At 47.0% G+C, this 14,499-nt stretch overlaps 1 protein-coding gene across 7 annotated transcripts in view; it reads left to right on the forward strand.

Annotated features, from left to right (window-relative positions):
- Positions 1-14,499, forward strand: part of IMPDH1 (inosine monophosphate dehydrogenase 1) — a 971,605-nt gene that overhangs the window by 929,720 nt on the left and 27,386 nt on the right. For all 7 annotated transcript variants that reach the window (XM_069629569.1, XM_069629570.1, XM_069629571.1 and 4 more), the window contains one exon: positions 10,290-10,373. In XM_069629569.1, the coding sequence (XP_069485670.1) occupies positions 10,290-10,373 (84 nt within the window). The remainder of the gene's footprint in view (positions 1-10,289; positions 10,374-14,499) is intronic.

The following is a 14,499-nucleotide window of genomic DNA, read 5'->3' on the forward strand; positions in this document are numbered from 1 at the left end:
TCCCAGTCTGACGACGGGGAATATTCTAAGCATGTGAATCCATGAAAGATACCAACGCTGGAGAAATGGAGTTACAGGTAAGAAACTACTCTCACCCCTGGTAACGTTCTTTCGACTGGCTATTCCTCCCACATATTCCTCCTTGCCCCTCCCAACCTACCCCGCTGTACAATTTACGTGAATTACACACTGCATTTCCTGAGAGCTTGCGGTCTGGGGTACGCCTGGTTAGTTCCTCAATTGATGGGAGCGAAAAAACAGAACTGAAGCCAACTGGTGTGGCACAAGCTTTGTACTGCTGGTGTCTTCGACGCTCGACTGCATCCCTCGAGGGACATAGACGCCACAACATTGCCACGAAGCAGCAAAGCTGGCGAGATACGAATATCAGATGAGGAATACATGGGAGGAACATCCAGTTGAAAGAACGTTACCAGGGGTAAGTAACTTGTTCTTCTGTGCTATTACCCTTCAACCTTGGAGACCCCCAGCTCTTGCTGGACTTTAGGATTTTGTATTTTTACCCTGGAGGTAGTGACCTTTTTTGTCTCTCGTATTTTTGATCTGATTTGGATTGTGTATCCTTTGTTTTTCGAGTCTGACAAACTCCATAGGCATCTACTTTTTGTATGGTGGCACAAAGCACCTTCAATGCATTGTCAGAGTGAAATCCTTTAGATTTCTCATGAGGTTTAAATACCTTTTCTTGGGTGAACTACAGTTCCCAAGAATAGTAAAGTGAAATTGGCTTTACTCGCCTTCTCTTTGTAGGTCCAGCAAACCGCATCATATGTGGAGTGCTGGGGGGGTTACTTACTAGCCCCTTTTCCTACTTACCCATGTAACATTTTTGTTATCCTCACTACTTTAAATGGCTGGTGGAAGTGGTTTAATGTTCCTACCATTGTGCTTTTCTATCGCAGGCTTAATACTCGGCTGCAGTATAGCACCCATGGGTGACCATTGTGTTAAAATGGCCCTAGTCTTCTTTTTTCGACTTTTCTTGTTTGTGAGGTCTTTCTTGGTTTTACTCTGTGCGCCAAACTAGGTTTGACCCTTGGTTCCTCTTGCCTTTGGCGGGCTTCAGTACTGAAGCCCACCCCTGGCTCCAGTGTGTCTGTTACGGAGAAGTCTCAGAAATGGGCTAATTCCCTTCTACCTTGGAGATCCCCAGCTCTTTTGCTGGACTTTAGGTCTTTTAATTTCTAACCTGGAGAGAGTGGGACCTTTCTTCCACTCATGTATTTTTTCTGTGATTTGTTCTTTCTTTTGACTTTGGAGTCTGTTCAACTCCATAGGCATCATCTTTGCATTGATACACAGCACCTTCAGTGCAGTGGCACAGGGTAGCCTCTTAGATTATCCAAAGGTTTAAATGCCTTCTTTTGGTGAAACTATAGTTTCCAAGAGCAATGAAGTGAATTTGACTTTACTTACATTTTGTAACTTTCTAGAGCCAGCATACACTATCTTACCATAGGGTGCTGGAGGGGTTACTTAGTATCCCCTTTGTCAAGCTTCTCATGTAACTTTTTTGTTACCCTTTCTACAATTAATAGCTGGTGGCAGTGGTTTACATTTTGCTACCATTGTGTGCTTTTACCACGGGCTGCGTTCGCAGCTGCAGTAAGGCACCCATGGGTGCCCATATTGTCAAAATGGCACTGGTCGTCTTTTTTTTTTTTTTGTTGCCTTTTCTTGTCTAAAAGCTCCTTCTTGAGATTTACTCTGCGCGTCAAAACTGGGTGATTGGCCGGCTGACAGCCAGCCTGCTGTTTGATTGACAGCTAGGTTGGAATGAATGGTAGAAACCTGCATAAAAGGTTAGGCTTTTTGGCTTGGAAGGCAGTCAACCACTGGACGAAGGAATCCGAAGAAGAACTTGGAAGAGACTCCTGCTGCAAATCCTGTACAAAGCCCTGTTGCTGTGCTGAATCTCCAAATTCGTTTCGAATAGACGCCCTGCTAGGACGGCTTCTCCCTTTGGGTTGGTAGGACCAATCAATCCCAAAGTGGACTCGTTTGGACATCCTCTCAGAGCTGGCTGTACTTCCGCTGCTGCTGGAACCTAAGTGCCAGGGAGAGGAACACCAAATCAAGTGGATCGCTTTTAAGTTTGACCTGAGCGCCAGTAAGATCCTCTGGACTGCCCTAAAGCAGGACTGACCAAGCCTGAGCCACCTCAACGGAGTGCTGGACCCTAGATGTGAGAAAAGTCTGTAGTGGTATCCGAGAACCGCAGTGTTGCTATTTGCTATAGACGCGAGGTGCTGAAACTGCAAAGTGCAGTTGAATTGAAATTTGCCCATTGCTGCCGCTGACCTTCCCAGTGCAGGAGTCCCCAGACGTCCTTCCTCTTGTCCCCACCACTAAGGCTCAGGAACACCAGGATCTGCAGAGCTGTACAGGAACAGTAGCCAGCTGGAACCATTTCTTCTAACCACAGGTACTGTAAAGTTAAGAGGACTTGCCTCTTGTTGTGTAGCCTTACTTGCTCTCCGTTGAGATGCGTCTTGGTTGCCCTTGCAGAGTGGTTTGCATCTTTGCCCCTCACAACACTCTTTGGCCCTTCAAGTGAATCTTATTTCTACAAACCTTTCTAAAAACATTGTTCAAGTCTTGTACTTACCTGCAAAGAAGATCTTCAGTTCCCCCCCCCCCCCCTAGAGTTTGCTCAACTAACATTGGTTGTTCTGGCTCCCTGAGAGGCTCTTCTTACCTCAGGCTCTGTGCCCTTACCTTTCCCCCTGGAAAGGGTAAAATTTACTTGACATTGGAAAGTTTAAAAGGTAAACTGTTTATGAATTATTTGTTAACCTTTTTTTTATTCCCCAATCTAACCTTTGCACCAAACTCCGTATTCCTCTAAATGTACCAGTCATAATCAATGGCCAGTGTCCTAGCTGTTTAAGTCACCTGAGGGTGTAGGGAGTGTCTGTGACCCCTCCCCAATGGGTATAATCTGATTTAGAGAAAACGTGTGGTTGGAAGTGTATTATAATTGTTACAGGTTTTGCTCCCTTCTGAAGGCGGTTTATATAACTGACCTTTAAATAAATTAATAATTGTTAATCAAGAAACCGAGAGTGTAAGTGTTTATTTGAACAACTGTCAGTATGAAACTCTGTTGCAACCCTACTGCTCACATTGACCCCTCTTGAGATGAGCCTGGCTGCTCAGCCACACTAGTAACCTGTGTTGTACAGACTTATACCAAAGGTCTGGTTCCTATTGCCAGGATGTCACGGTTTCTGTAGTCTTCCAAAGGATACTGCACACAATCTTGCCTAACAGTCTGGAGGGGCAGAAAGCGAGGGAGGTTCCCGAAACTCCCCTGCCCTTAGTCTCCAGGGCAACCTGAATGCACTCAGTCCTGATAGGCTGGCTGGCTGGCTGTCTTTGCAGGACAGACACCCTGCTGTGTGAATGACAGCTAGGCTGTGCATAAAAGGCGAGGCTTCTTGGACTGAAGACAAGAACACCCCGACGAAAGAACCCGTGAACGAAGCGTGCTGCATCCTCCTGGACCGTTGAATGGCCCGGTGAAGACCTGCTGCTGTGCTGAAACTTTTCTGATCGAGAAGAGATGCTCCGGAAAGGACGACTTCTTCCCTTGGATTAGTGGGACCAACTAACCCCGAGACTAACTTTGCCCCAACTGGCTCTACGTCTTTTCTGCCGCTGGAACCGGTGCCAGGGGGCGAGAAATCCGTAGTAGAGTGCTATGTCTATAAGCCGGTCAGAAGCTCCAGGAGTCTGCTGAGGACCCTACCAAAGCAGGACGACCCAAGCTAGAGTCCACTCCCCAGAGTGCTGGTCTCAAGGAGTGCAGGAAGCCCAACCGATCAAGATCTGCAGTGGTGCTGTTTACCGTGCGCTGAAACCGTGAAGTGCCGCTGAAATGAATAGAGCCCCATAGCTGCCGCCAACCCAGGAATTGCTGTGCAGGAGTCCTTGGACCATCCTCCCTCTTGTCCCCACGTCTGAGGCCCAGGAACCCATGATTTGCAACACTGCAACCAAGACAGAAGCCAGCTAGAGCCCATTCTTCTAACCTAAGGTACTGTTCTGTCTAAGGGGGTACTTGCCTCTATCTGTAGCTTGCTTTTCTCAGTTGAGGCTTGCAGTACCTGCTTTTCTAGAGTTTATTTCAGCTCTACCTTTCACAAGTGCAACAGCTTGTGACCCAACAATGATTTTCTAGAACAAACTAACTTTGTACAAGACTTTTCGCTAAGGAGTGACTCAGCTCCATAGACTTTGGCTTTCCTGCAGACTCTTCTAGTCCATTGACTTTGATTCGAACTGTCCCTCATGGGTGATGCATTGGTTTTTAACTAATGTTGCTGGGGAAGGTTTTCTATAGACCTGAGGAAAATGTTTTCTCTAGAGGGTGCTGCGCGTCGACGTCCTCCGAGTCGATGTCCCTCGACAGCCGCCGTATCGACGTCATCCTGCCTATAAAGGCAGCGCGCAGCGTCCGTTGTTCAGTTCCGTTTTTCCGCGCTTACTCAGTGCCTCGGAATACCGTTGCTCAGTTCTTAGTCAGATTAATCCTATTTACCTCGAGTTATTCGATCCGTACTCAATGGCTTCCTCGTCGGAACCGACAACTCCTCGATCCGGCTTCAAGAAATGTCGAGATTGTGGGAAAAAGATGTCGTTGACCGATCCTCAGAGTTTGTCTGTGGTGTTTGGGAGCTGAACACCATTGTTCGGAATGCGAGGACTGTATGTCCATGACAGCTAAGGCCCTGAAGGAGCGTAGGGGGAAGCTGGAGAAAGGTAAGACTTTTAGAGCTTCTTCTTCGTCGACGAAGTCGAGACATTTGTCTCCTCGTCACCATTCGCGCTCTAGGTCTCGGAGTGGGTCTCGTCACTCCTCGAGATCGAAGCACTCGAAGAGGAGACGTCGAAGATCCTCTTCTCCGTCTTCCTCTTCCTCTGTTTCGCCAAAGGAATCCCTTGCCCCACAAAACATAGTTCCCGGGCTGAATGGGAGGAATTCCGAAAAAATATGATGAGCGTCTTCGAGAAAGCGGCCTCGACCCCCTTGAAGACTGCCGAGAGCGATGTTCTGGTCGAAAGACCCGAAGGTCAAAAACGCCGCGAGTCGCAGTACCCGGCGAAGGAAACCTCTCGAGCGCGTCTCGAACCCTCGAGTAGGACTATGACCTCCAAACCTTCCTCGAAGGTTCCGTCAACGCGGTCGACGAGGGTTCCGTCGAGGTCAACGTCTTCGACGCCGTTGTCGAAGGGACCTTCGACACACGGGTCTGTCGACTCGACGCCAGCTTCGACACCGGCGTCGACGCCAAGAAAAGTCACGGTTACCACACATCCAGTGACTATCCCCAGGTCCTCGACGTCGATGGCTTCGAGATTGTCGAGTAGAATTCCAATTCTGTCGGTCTTCGAGGCCTCCGCCTTTGTTTTCGACGCCACGCTCGAAGCCTTCGGCGTCGACGACATCGACGTTTTCGAGGCCGATAATGACAAGTTCGGCACCCTCTGCCTTGGAAATGGGATTTACTCCCTTTATGAGTTCAGAACAATTGAGAACTATGTCCTCAATTTTGGAAGAGGGTGAATTGTCTGAACAGGAAGACACATTTGAGTTACAGGGACCTGTAACCCCAATTAGAGAGGAATTTTCCTCTGAAGAGCTCAGGGTAAAGGATCTTCATGATTCCTTACATGAGGCAAGTGGGTTAGACACTTCCCCTGAGGTGGAGTTTGCTTAGCCAGACCCAGGGGAGCATGCTGAAACCCCCTACAGAGCCTTAATGGCCAGAATCAGAGTTCATGGGGTGGTCTGCACCTTCACAATCTTTCCAACAAGATGACCTCACGGATATTCTTGACAAAGGCCCACAGGAGGATCCTGTGGTGCCTTTTCATAAAGCTCTTCAGAGAAAGATCATGACAAACTGGGAAACCCCAGATGTAGTCCAGCAGTAAATAAAAAACTCTACAAAGTACAGGGTATCTTCTACAGACCCAGAGTTTTTGTCTAAACACCCATCCCCAGAAAGTCTGGTGGTACAGGCAGCATCCTCTACCGATGTCTAGACGGCTTATCCTACCGTCCCACAGGACAGGGACGATAAAAAATATGATGCTATGGCAAAGAAAGTCTTTTCAGCATGTAGCATGGCGTTAAAATCTGTTAATGCTGCTTGCACCCTTGCTAGGTTCAGCCATACACTTTGGGAGTGTGCTTCTACAGCGGCTGACTGCATCCCGGAGGGAGAAGAAAGGGACGCGTTCCTGAATATTATACAGGACGGTAAAGACGCTATGTGCGAATCCCTCCAGACGGGCATTGATTCGGCTGACCGTATCAGCAGAGCAATGGCGGCAAGTACATCAACCAGGAGATTCGCTTGGTTGAGAAAGTCTGGTTTTGCCCCAGATGTGCAAGCCAGGCTCTTGAACATGCCATTCGATGGCTCTTCTTTGTTCGGGAAAAAGGCGGATGAAAGTTTAGAGAAACTGCAAACTTCAAAAGCAGCAGCAAAATCCCTAGGAGCTGCAATCCGTCAGACTCCTTTTCATCCCACAGGAACCTCTGCGAGGGGCAAGTCCTTTCGCTTCTACTCGGCATTCGGAAGAGGTAGAGGACGACCGGCTCAAAGGGGTCAAAGAATAACTACCAGAGGTGGACGGGGTAGATATTCAAAAGCCGCAGCAACAGCAGGTACCTCTTTACCATCGGCATCTGCATCAGCTGCCCCAAAACCACTCTGAGGACTTCCCTCACAGGACACCTGTAGGAGGCAGGTTGACTCAACATCTGGCGGTATGGCAGGCTATCACGTCAGATGCTTGGGCATTGGAAACAGTTGCCCAAGGTTACTGCCTGCCCTTCCTACGTATACCTCAGTCATCCACTGGGGATCAGCTCTCGGAAAGCTCCAGATCCGCTCCTCTTGCAGGAAATTTGGGACCTGCTAGAGAAGGGTGCCATAGAACCGGTACCTGTAGCGGAGAGGAACAAGGGCTGGTACTCCCCTTACTTTCTCATTCCAAAGAAAGACGGAGGACTGAGACCCATCTTGGACTTGCGAGAATTGAACAAATTCCTCAGAAAAGACAAATTCAAGATGGTCACTCTTTCTCAGATCCTCCAGGCCCTTCAGTTCCAGGACTGGTTGGTATCTCTGGACCTTCAGGACGCTTATTTCCATGTGCCTATCCATCTCAAACACAGGAAATACGTTAATGTCGGTAGTGGCTGCAAGTCTAAGGAGGGAAGGGATTCACGTCTACCCCTACCTGGACGATTGGTTGATCAGGGCTGTTTCTCCGGAACAAGCTCAGATCCAGCTAAATCACGTGTGCCACTTCCTTCACAGACTGGGCTTCTCCCTCAATTTAAAGAAGTCACAAATGATACCATCGCAGAGACTCCAGTTCATAGGAGCGATCCTGGACACTTCCCTGGGAAAAGCCTCGCCACCAGAGGTGAGGGCTCAAGATATTCTACAGATGGTCACAAAGTTCCAGCATGCCCAACTCTCCCAGCCTTCTACTTTTTGAGGTTGCTAGGCCTCATGGCATCCTGCATTTTCCTAGTGCCAGAGGCTCGCCTGAGAATGAGATCCCTCCAGTGGGCACTGAGGACTCAGTGGTCACAATTCTCAGGGAGAATGACGGATCTTCTTCAGGTTCCCGGCAGGGTGGCTCGAGACCTTCAGTGGTGGGCCTGTCAGGAGAACATTCTGAAAGGAGAACAGTTTTGGCAACCCTGGCCGGAGATAACAGTAGTCACGGATGCCTCACTCACGGGGTGGGGAGCCCACGCCAACGACTTGACCATCTGCGGTCGTTGGTCTCCATCGGAGTCCAGACTACACATCAGCCTGTTAGAGCTGAGAGCCATCAGACTTGCGCTGAAGGCGTTCCTGCCAGCTGTACAAGGGAAGAACGTCCTGATAATGACTGACAACACGGTGGCCATGCATTACCTCAACAAAAGAGGAGGCGTAGGATCACTACCCCTGTGCAGAGAGGCGATGCAGCTCTGGTTTTGGGCAATCCAAGAAGGAATCTCTCTATCGGAAGTTCACCTAGCCGTAGAGAAGAACTTGACAGCGGACGCTCTGAGCAGGCAGAACAGTCCCCCACGAGTGGGAGCTAGCTCAGGAAGTCCTTCAAGAGATCTTCGCCCTTTGGGGAACCCCTCAGGTAGATCTGTTCGCCACCAGCCTAAACAGGAAATGCGACCTGTTCTGCTCAAGGGAATTTCCCCCGAGAGGAGCTCTGGGAGACGCGTTCATAGTGGACTGGGAGTTTCCGCTTCTGTACGCGTTCCCACCGGTCCGTGTCATTCCTCAAATGATCAGGAGGTTGAGAAGATTCCGGCGAACCATGATCCTAATTGCCCCGGATTGGGCCAGGAGAACGTGGTACCCGGACCTTCTAGACTTGTCAATCTGCCCTCCAGTTCTCTTCCACTCAGAGAGAACCTACTCTCACAGAAGGGAGGTCAGGTTCTCCATCCAGACATCAAAACCCTCAACCTTCACGCTTGGCTTCTGAAAGGCTGAGGTACAAGGATTGGGACCTCCCTGATGATGTTATGGCGGTGTTGCTTTCGGCAAGGAGGCCAGCAACAAAGTCTTTATACCGCTGCCGTTGGAACAGATTTTGCAGCTGGTGTAGAGAACAGAATATCGACCCTTTTTCATGTGGTACACCAATGGTTTTGTCCTTCCTACTATATTTGGCAAATTCAGGCCTTCAAGTTGGCACCATTAAGGGCTAGCTCGCAGCGCTATCCATCTTTAAGCGCACTGCGGAAGAACCATCCTATTTCAAATTACCCTTGGTAATACAGTTTCTAAAGGGGTTAACCAATGTTTATCCCCCAAGACCATTCCAAGTTCCCCTATGGGATTTAAACTTAGTACTAACTTTCCTGATGGGCACACCTTTCGAACCACTCCATTCTTGTTCGTTAAGATTCCTTACCCTTAAAACTGTTTTATTAATAGCACTTACATCTGCTAGAAGGGTGAGCGAATGACAAGCTCTTTCTTGTAAACCCCCTCACACAATATTTCACAAAGACAAAGTTGTCCTGCAAGTGAAGCCTAATTTCCTCCCAAAGGTGGTTTCTGAATTCCATATCACTCAGAAGATTACCCTACCATCTTTCTATCCTCCTCCTCACCCGGGGAAAGAGGAAGAGAGGTTACACAGGCTAGACCCTAGAAGGGCTTTACGTTTTTACATCAGTAGACTAGCCAGGATAAGACAGGCCGACCAGCTGTTTGTAGGTTACACAGGTCACAAGCTGGGGTTACCAATAACTAAGCAGACCATTTCCAGATGGATCATTCTAGCCATTCTGGAATGTTATAAACTGGCAGGGAAAGAGCCCCCTCAAAACCTTAGGGCTCATTCGACCAGAGGTATTGCAGCTTCATCGGCCCTCAAAAGAGGCGTGCCGGTTAAAGACATCTGTGCGGCCGCTACATGGGCGTCTGTCCATACCTTTACACGTTTTTACAATTTGGATTCCTCCTCCAGTCAAGAGACTAGGTTTGGAAGGGCTGTACTGCATTCTATTCATCAATAGAAGACAGTGTGAAGTCAGTACTCCCTCCTCCAATAATAGAATACTGCTATGGGAGCCTATCTAATCAGAGGAATACGTCGGAGGACACAATCCCTTCGAAGAACAAGTTACTTCTTACCTTGTAACGTTCTTTCGACGGGATGTTCCTCCGACGTATTCCTCATCGACCCTCCCATCCATCCCCGCAGTTCTACTTCCCTTGTTGTTGCAGCTTACGCTCCTTCAGGGTGATTAGTTTAGTCCAGAAAGTATTATTGTGGGCTACAAAACGGAACTGAGCAACGGACGCTGCGCGCGGCCTTGATAGGCAGGATGACGTTGACGTCGATACGGCGGCTGTCGAGGGACATCGACGCGCAGCGCCCTCTAGAGAAAAAAGTTTCCGAGGCCAGCAGAGCTGGAAGGAGATATAGCTAAGATGAGGAATACGTCGGAGGAACATCCCGTCGAAAGAACGTTACAAGGTAAGAAGTAACTTGTTCTTCTTTGACGTAAGTTGGGTTATTCCATTATAGTGATATTGTAACTGTTCAAATTTGAAGGCTTTGTGGGTATTCCTTTTTCCGTTTTAATTTTTTTTAACTTATGTTGGTTCCCATCCTGTGAGCTTCCATGATGGATGGATGGATGGATGGATGGATGGATGGATGGATGGATGAATTGTCAGCCTGTTAACTGTTGGCACCTGGTTGCTATTTTGCAGCTCCATGATGTACTCCGGAGAGTTGAAGGTCGAAAAAAGGACCATGTCGGCGCAGGTAGAAGGAGGTGTCCACGGTCTCCATTCGTAAGTGCTGGACTGTTCAATGCTTTTTAGTGGTCTGGGTAGGGGGGTCTACAAAGTAACACAGCAGATGCCTCAACTGGTTTAGCTGAGAAACCAGTCTAGCAGCTTCCCTAGGGTACTACTACCTGATGTAGCAAGGAGTATCACACAACATGTGCAAAACATTACAGTATTTCTTTTATTCTTAGCCTGATGCAGAAATCCTGTTCATAGATTAACAAGACTAATTGCTCTCCAAGTAAGAACTGTTTTGAATGCTCCACTTAACAACCACAATAAGAAATAACTGAAAGTGCCATTAAGTGAGCTGCATGAATTGAATATGGAGTTATTCCCCTTGGTGTAATGCTGCCCATGGGGATTTGCCACAGATGGCCTTAACTTCTTGCACATGTTTATGCCTGTACACGGGTGGGATATATATTGTACCTGCCTGACTCCAGTTTTTCTTTAGTAGTTGCCTTGGATGACAGAGGCTATAGACACTGGTTGTTACTGCATTTGGTAATTTATAAACGTTTTTTCTCTCCATGTGATCTTTAATTTTCATTTACATTTTTAGCTTTCAACGTTTCTCTGCCCTATTTACAAAAATATATACTTTTATAAAATGTCTTAATGATGCTGGACAATATATTAGCATGTCTGTTGGCCATTAATTTGTCCATACCAACCAATGTAGATGATTTTTTGCACTTCCTAACCGATTTCATCCGATACCTTAATGACGGGGACTTAAAACTGCAATGTTAAATACTCCAGATTTTCAGGCTAACCTACTCATTGCTAGATGTTATGAGCCATCCTGTGGCTTGCCAGATCCGGGCTTGGCTGCTTCAGTCCCTCCTCCACAATCATAATAGATGCACAAGTCAACAGCTCAATTCTAAAAAACAGTTTACACTAATGATTCTAAAACCAATGATGAGGTTAATTCCCTTTTCAACCTCCATACCCTCCTCCCAGTTTGTAGCTGAGAAAGTGCCTCCTGGTAATTGCTTCTAATATAAAAGAATGTAGGTTATAAAGTTAACAGTAAACCTCTTCTAAATCATTTAGCTGTGTAGATTGTATTTAAACGACTACTTGGTGCGTTAAATGCACCGTTGGTTTGAGGCATAATGTCACTCCCTTGGGTGCTTTTCCATATTGGTACTTGATTGATACCAAGTTAATGTTCATGTTTTAAGGGCAACACTATAGGAAAGTGATCCTGTTCCTACACTATCAAAATAGCGGCATGTCCTCATGTGTCAATCCTTCTTACCCCACCCCCTCACCATGCCTTACATCACCCAAGAATATTTTGATTTTTGTTTTCGCTTGCTATAATGCATGTTTTCTCTCCTGTATGGGCAGTGATGTGAAATGAAATCTAAAAGTGTACCTGAAGGCTTCAGGGCACAAGCACCACAGGTGGGGTAAATTTAGTGTCTGCACTTCATGGTGATCCCAATTTTCAATGGTGGGTTTTAGGGTCTCGGGGTAGAGGAGTACTCCCAAAAACTAGTGAAGGAATTGTTGGAACAGTATTGAGAAGGCCTGTATTGCCAGATCCACATTTTGAGTACCTCTGCTGCTCGCATTAGCATACAGTTTAATTGACCAATGCAGTGGAGTCACAGGGCAAGTGGCTATGAAAGCCAAACCATAAGCCTTCCCGGAAATTCACTGAGCTTCTTGGTAGCAATTTGTTTCTGAAATGGGAATATAAACAAAAGATTTGATTGAAGAATGTGAAGGGACAAGCTTTGTTCCCTGCTTGCAAAAAGGCTGCACAGGTCACTGGGATTTGTAAGAAATAAACATTCCCAAGTGACTAGTCAATTGCCTTGGATACTTGTGGAATACTGTTTTTTTTTTTTGTTTTTTTTCACCCCATTTAGGAGAAGGGGGTCTAACTTTTAGAGGGTGTTGTGATCCATGTTGGGTAAGAATATGTAGAGTGCAACTGGTGTGGGACTTCACGAGGCTTATCTCTTGGTATTATGTAACCCACCTTTTAATATAGGCCTGTAATACACAGGTTGGTAGAGTGACTCCAGGCTCATCTTAAGAGTGGTAATGTGGGCTGTACAATGAAATTAGTAAATACAGGTATCCAAGTAAAAAAACACTTATAGTATAATTATGTATTTATATATACACAAGGATAATTAGATCGTCTTTAAAAAGCAGCAACTAATAGTAACATTAATCCCAAAGTTAGGATTCAGTTCAAGAGCAATAAAGTACACTTTTCCTATGTTATGCATATTCCAGCACACTGAGTGACGTAATTTGGTCAGTAATATCACTTATTTGTGATCAACGTTACAACATTGAGTTTTAAGGAAGGGAAAGTTAGTCAGATCAGAACATACTTTGTAAGTAGAAAAGCAGATTCTCCCAGCAATAAGTAGGCAGTCTTTTATCCCAGCAATAAGTGTTCAACAATTAACCTGTAAGTGAACACGCACTGTCAAAGCCAATAGGTTCAGAAGGGGGCCTTTTGGGAGCCAGGACAGCCAAAGTCAACTGGCCAGTTCAAAGTTCTGATTCTCTCTTCTTAGAAAATGTGTTTAAAAGGTCAGTAATTCAAATAGACAATCGCAGAAGCTAAAGCAGAGCCACCACGAAAGAAAGCACAAGCTGGAAGGCCAACGCAAATGTGTTTAGTTCAACTCAAGAGTGTAAAGTAGTACCCACCCAAGCTAGGAAGCACCACAATTGGCAAAAGTTAGATGTACCTCAAGCCCCACAGTACCTGTGAACTGAAGAATTAGTTCCAGCTGGATGCCTTCCTGTTGCAGTGTAGCAGACCGTTGTTCCTTGTCCTTAGTTGTGGTGATGAAACTGAGGACGTCTGTCAGGCTTCTGCGGCAGCACTGGACAGGGGCTCTGCAGCAATCGATTATACTTAATTCAGCAGCCTTTTGTGGTTTCGGTGCCTTTTTCTCAGAGCCAGAGAAGAACGAACAGCTCCAGTTAGAAGTTAATTGATCCCTCGGTCCTGGCCTCTGTTGAGGGGACTCTGGATGAAGATTTCCTGCTTCTATAGGGTCCTCTGGATGCTCACAAAGTTTTGGCTGGATTTGCACTTCCGAAGACAATGCACTCAGTGATAGTCGGATCTCCAGGGCATTGGGATTCTGCATTTTTGGAAAGTCACAGCAGGTCGGGGGCGGGGGGGGTACGCCACAATGAAGCTTGCCTCAAGGCTAGTTGGTCCCACCAGCCGAAGGGATGAAGTCGTCCTGTACGGGTCTTCCCAGTCTAAACGAAAATGGGTCAGCACAGCTACAGGCCTTCACCGGTCACTTCGCAGTCCAGGAGTTTGCTACTGGCATCTCTTCACATCTTCTTAGGATATTGTCCTCCAGTGGTCGGCTCTGCCTCTGGTCCCAAAAACCTCAACTTTTAAGCAAGTTGCCATTCATTCACAGCCCTAGGCTGTCAATCACCCAGCAGGGTGGCTGTCGTGGACAGCCAGCCGGCCAATCGGAATTGGTTTCAATTAGGCACCCCTAGAGGCAAAGGACAGGATGTTTCCGGACCCTCCCTCACTTCCTGCCTTTCCAGACACACAGGAGCCTGAGCGGGCTTCAGGGCTTAAGCCTGAAAAAGGCACAAATTACTCATAAACCCGATTCAGACAGAGTAAAAGCCCAGAAGGAACTGGCAAGAAATGACAAGAAAAGAAGACTGGGGCCATTTTGAGAAAATGGTCACCCTTCGACGTACTGCAGCTGAGGAATCAGCCCGCAGATGGATGCACTAGGTAGTAAAAAAAGAAATCACTGCCACCAGCCATTGAAGTTGGTGTAACAGAATGTTACATGAGAAGCGGGATAAGGGAGATATGTATCCACCCCCCCCCCCCCCTCCCAGCACTTCACATAGGGTGGTGTATGCTGGACCCACAAAGGAAATGGTAAGACAGGAGTCCTCTTACTATTCTTGGCAACCGTAGTTAACCGAAGAAAATGTAGTTTAACATTAAGAGAAGTCCAAAGGACTTCTCAGTGGCACTGCACAAAAGGTGCTGTCACACAATGCAAAAGGCAGATGCATATAGGGTTTAGAAGACTCATTTAAACAGTAAGAAACGCACAAATCCTAGTCAGAAAAACATGAGTGAGAAAAG

This window comes from Ambystoma mexicanum, chromosome 12 (genome assembly GCF_040938575.1).
Source record: "Ambystoma mexicanum isolate Mex_15411 chromosome 12, UKY_AmexF1_1, whole genome shotgun sequence".
Taxonomy (NCBI): domain Eukaryota; kingdom Metazoa; phylum Chordata; class Amphibia; order Caudata; family Ambystomatidae; genus Ambystoma; species Ambystoma mexicanum.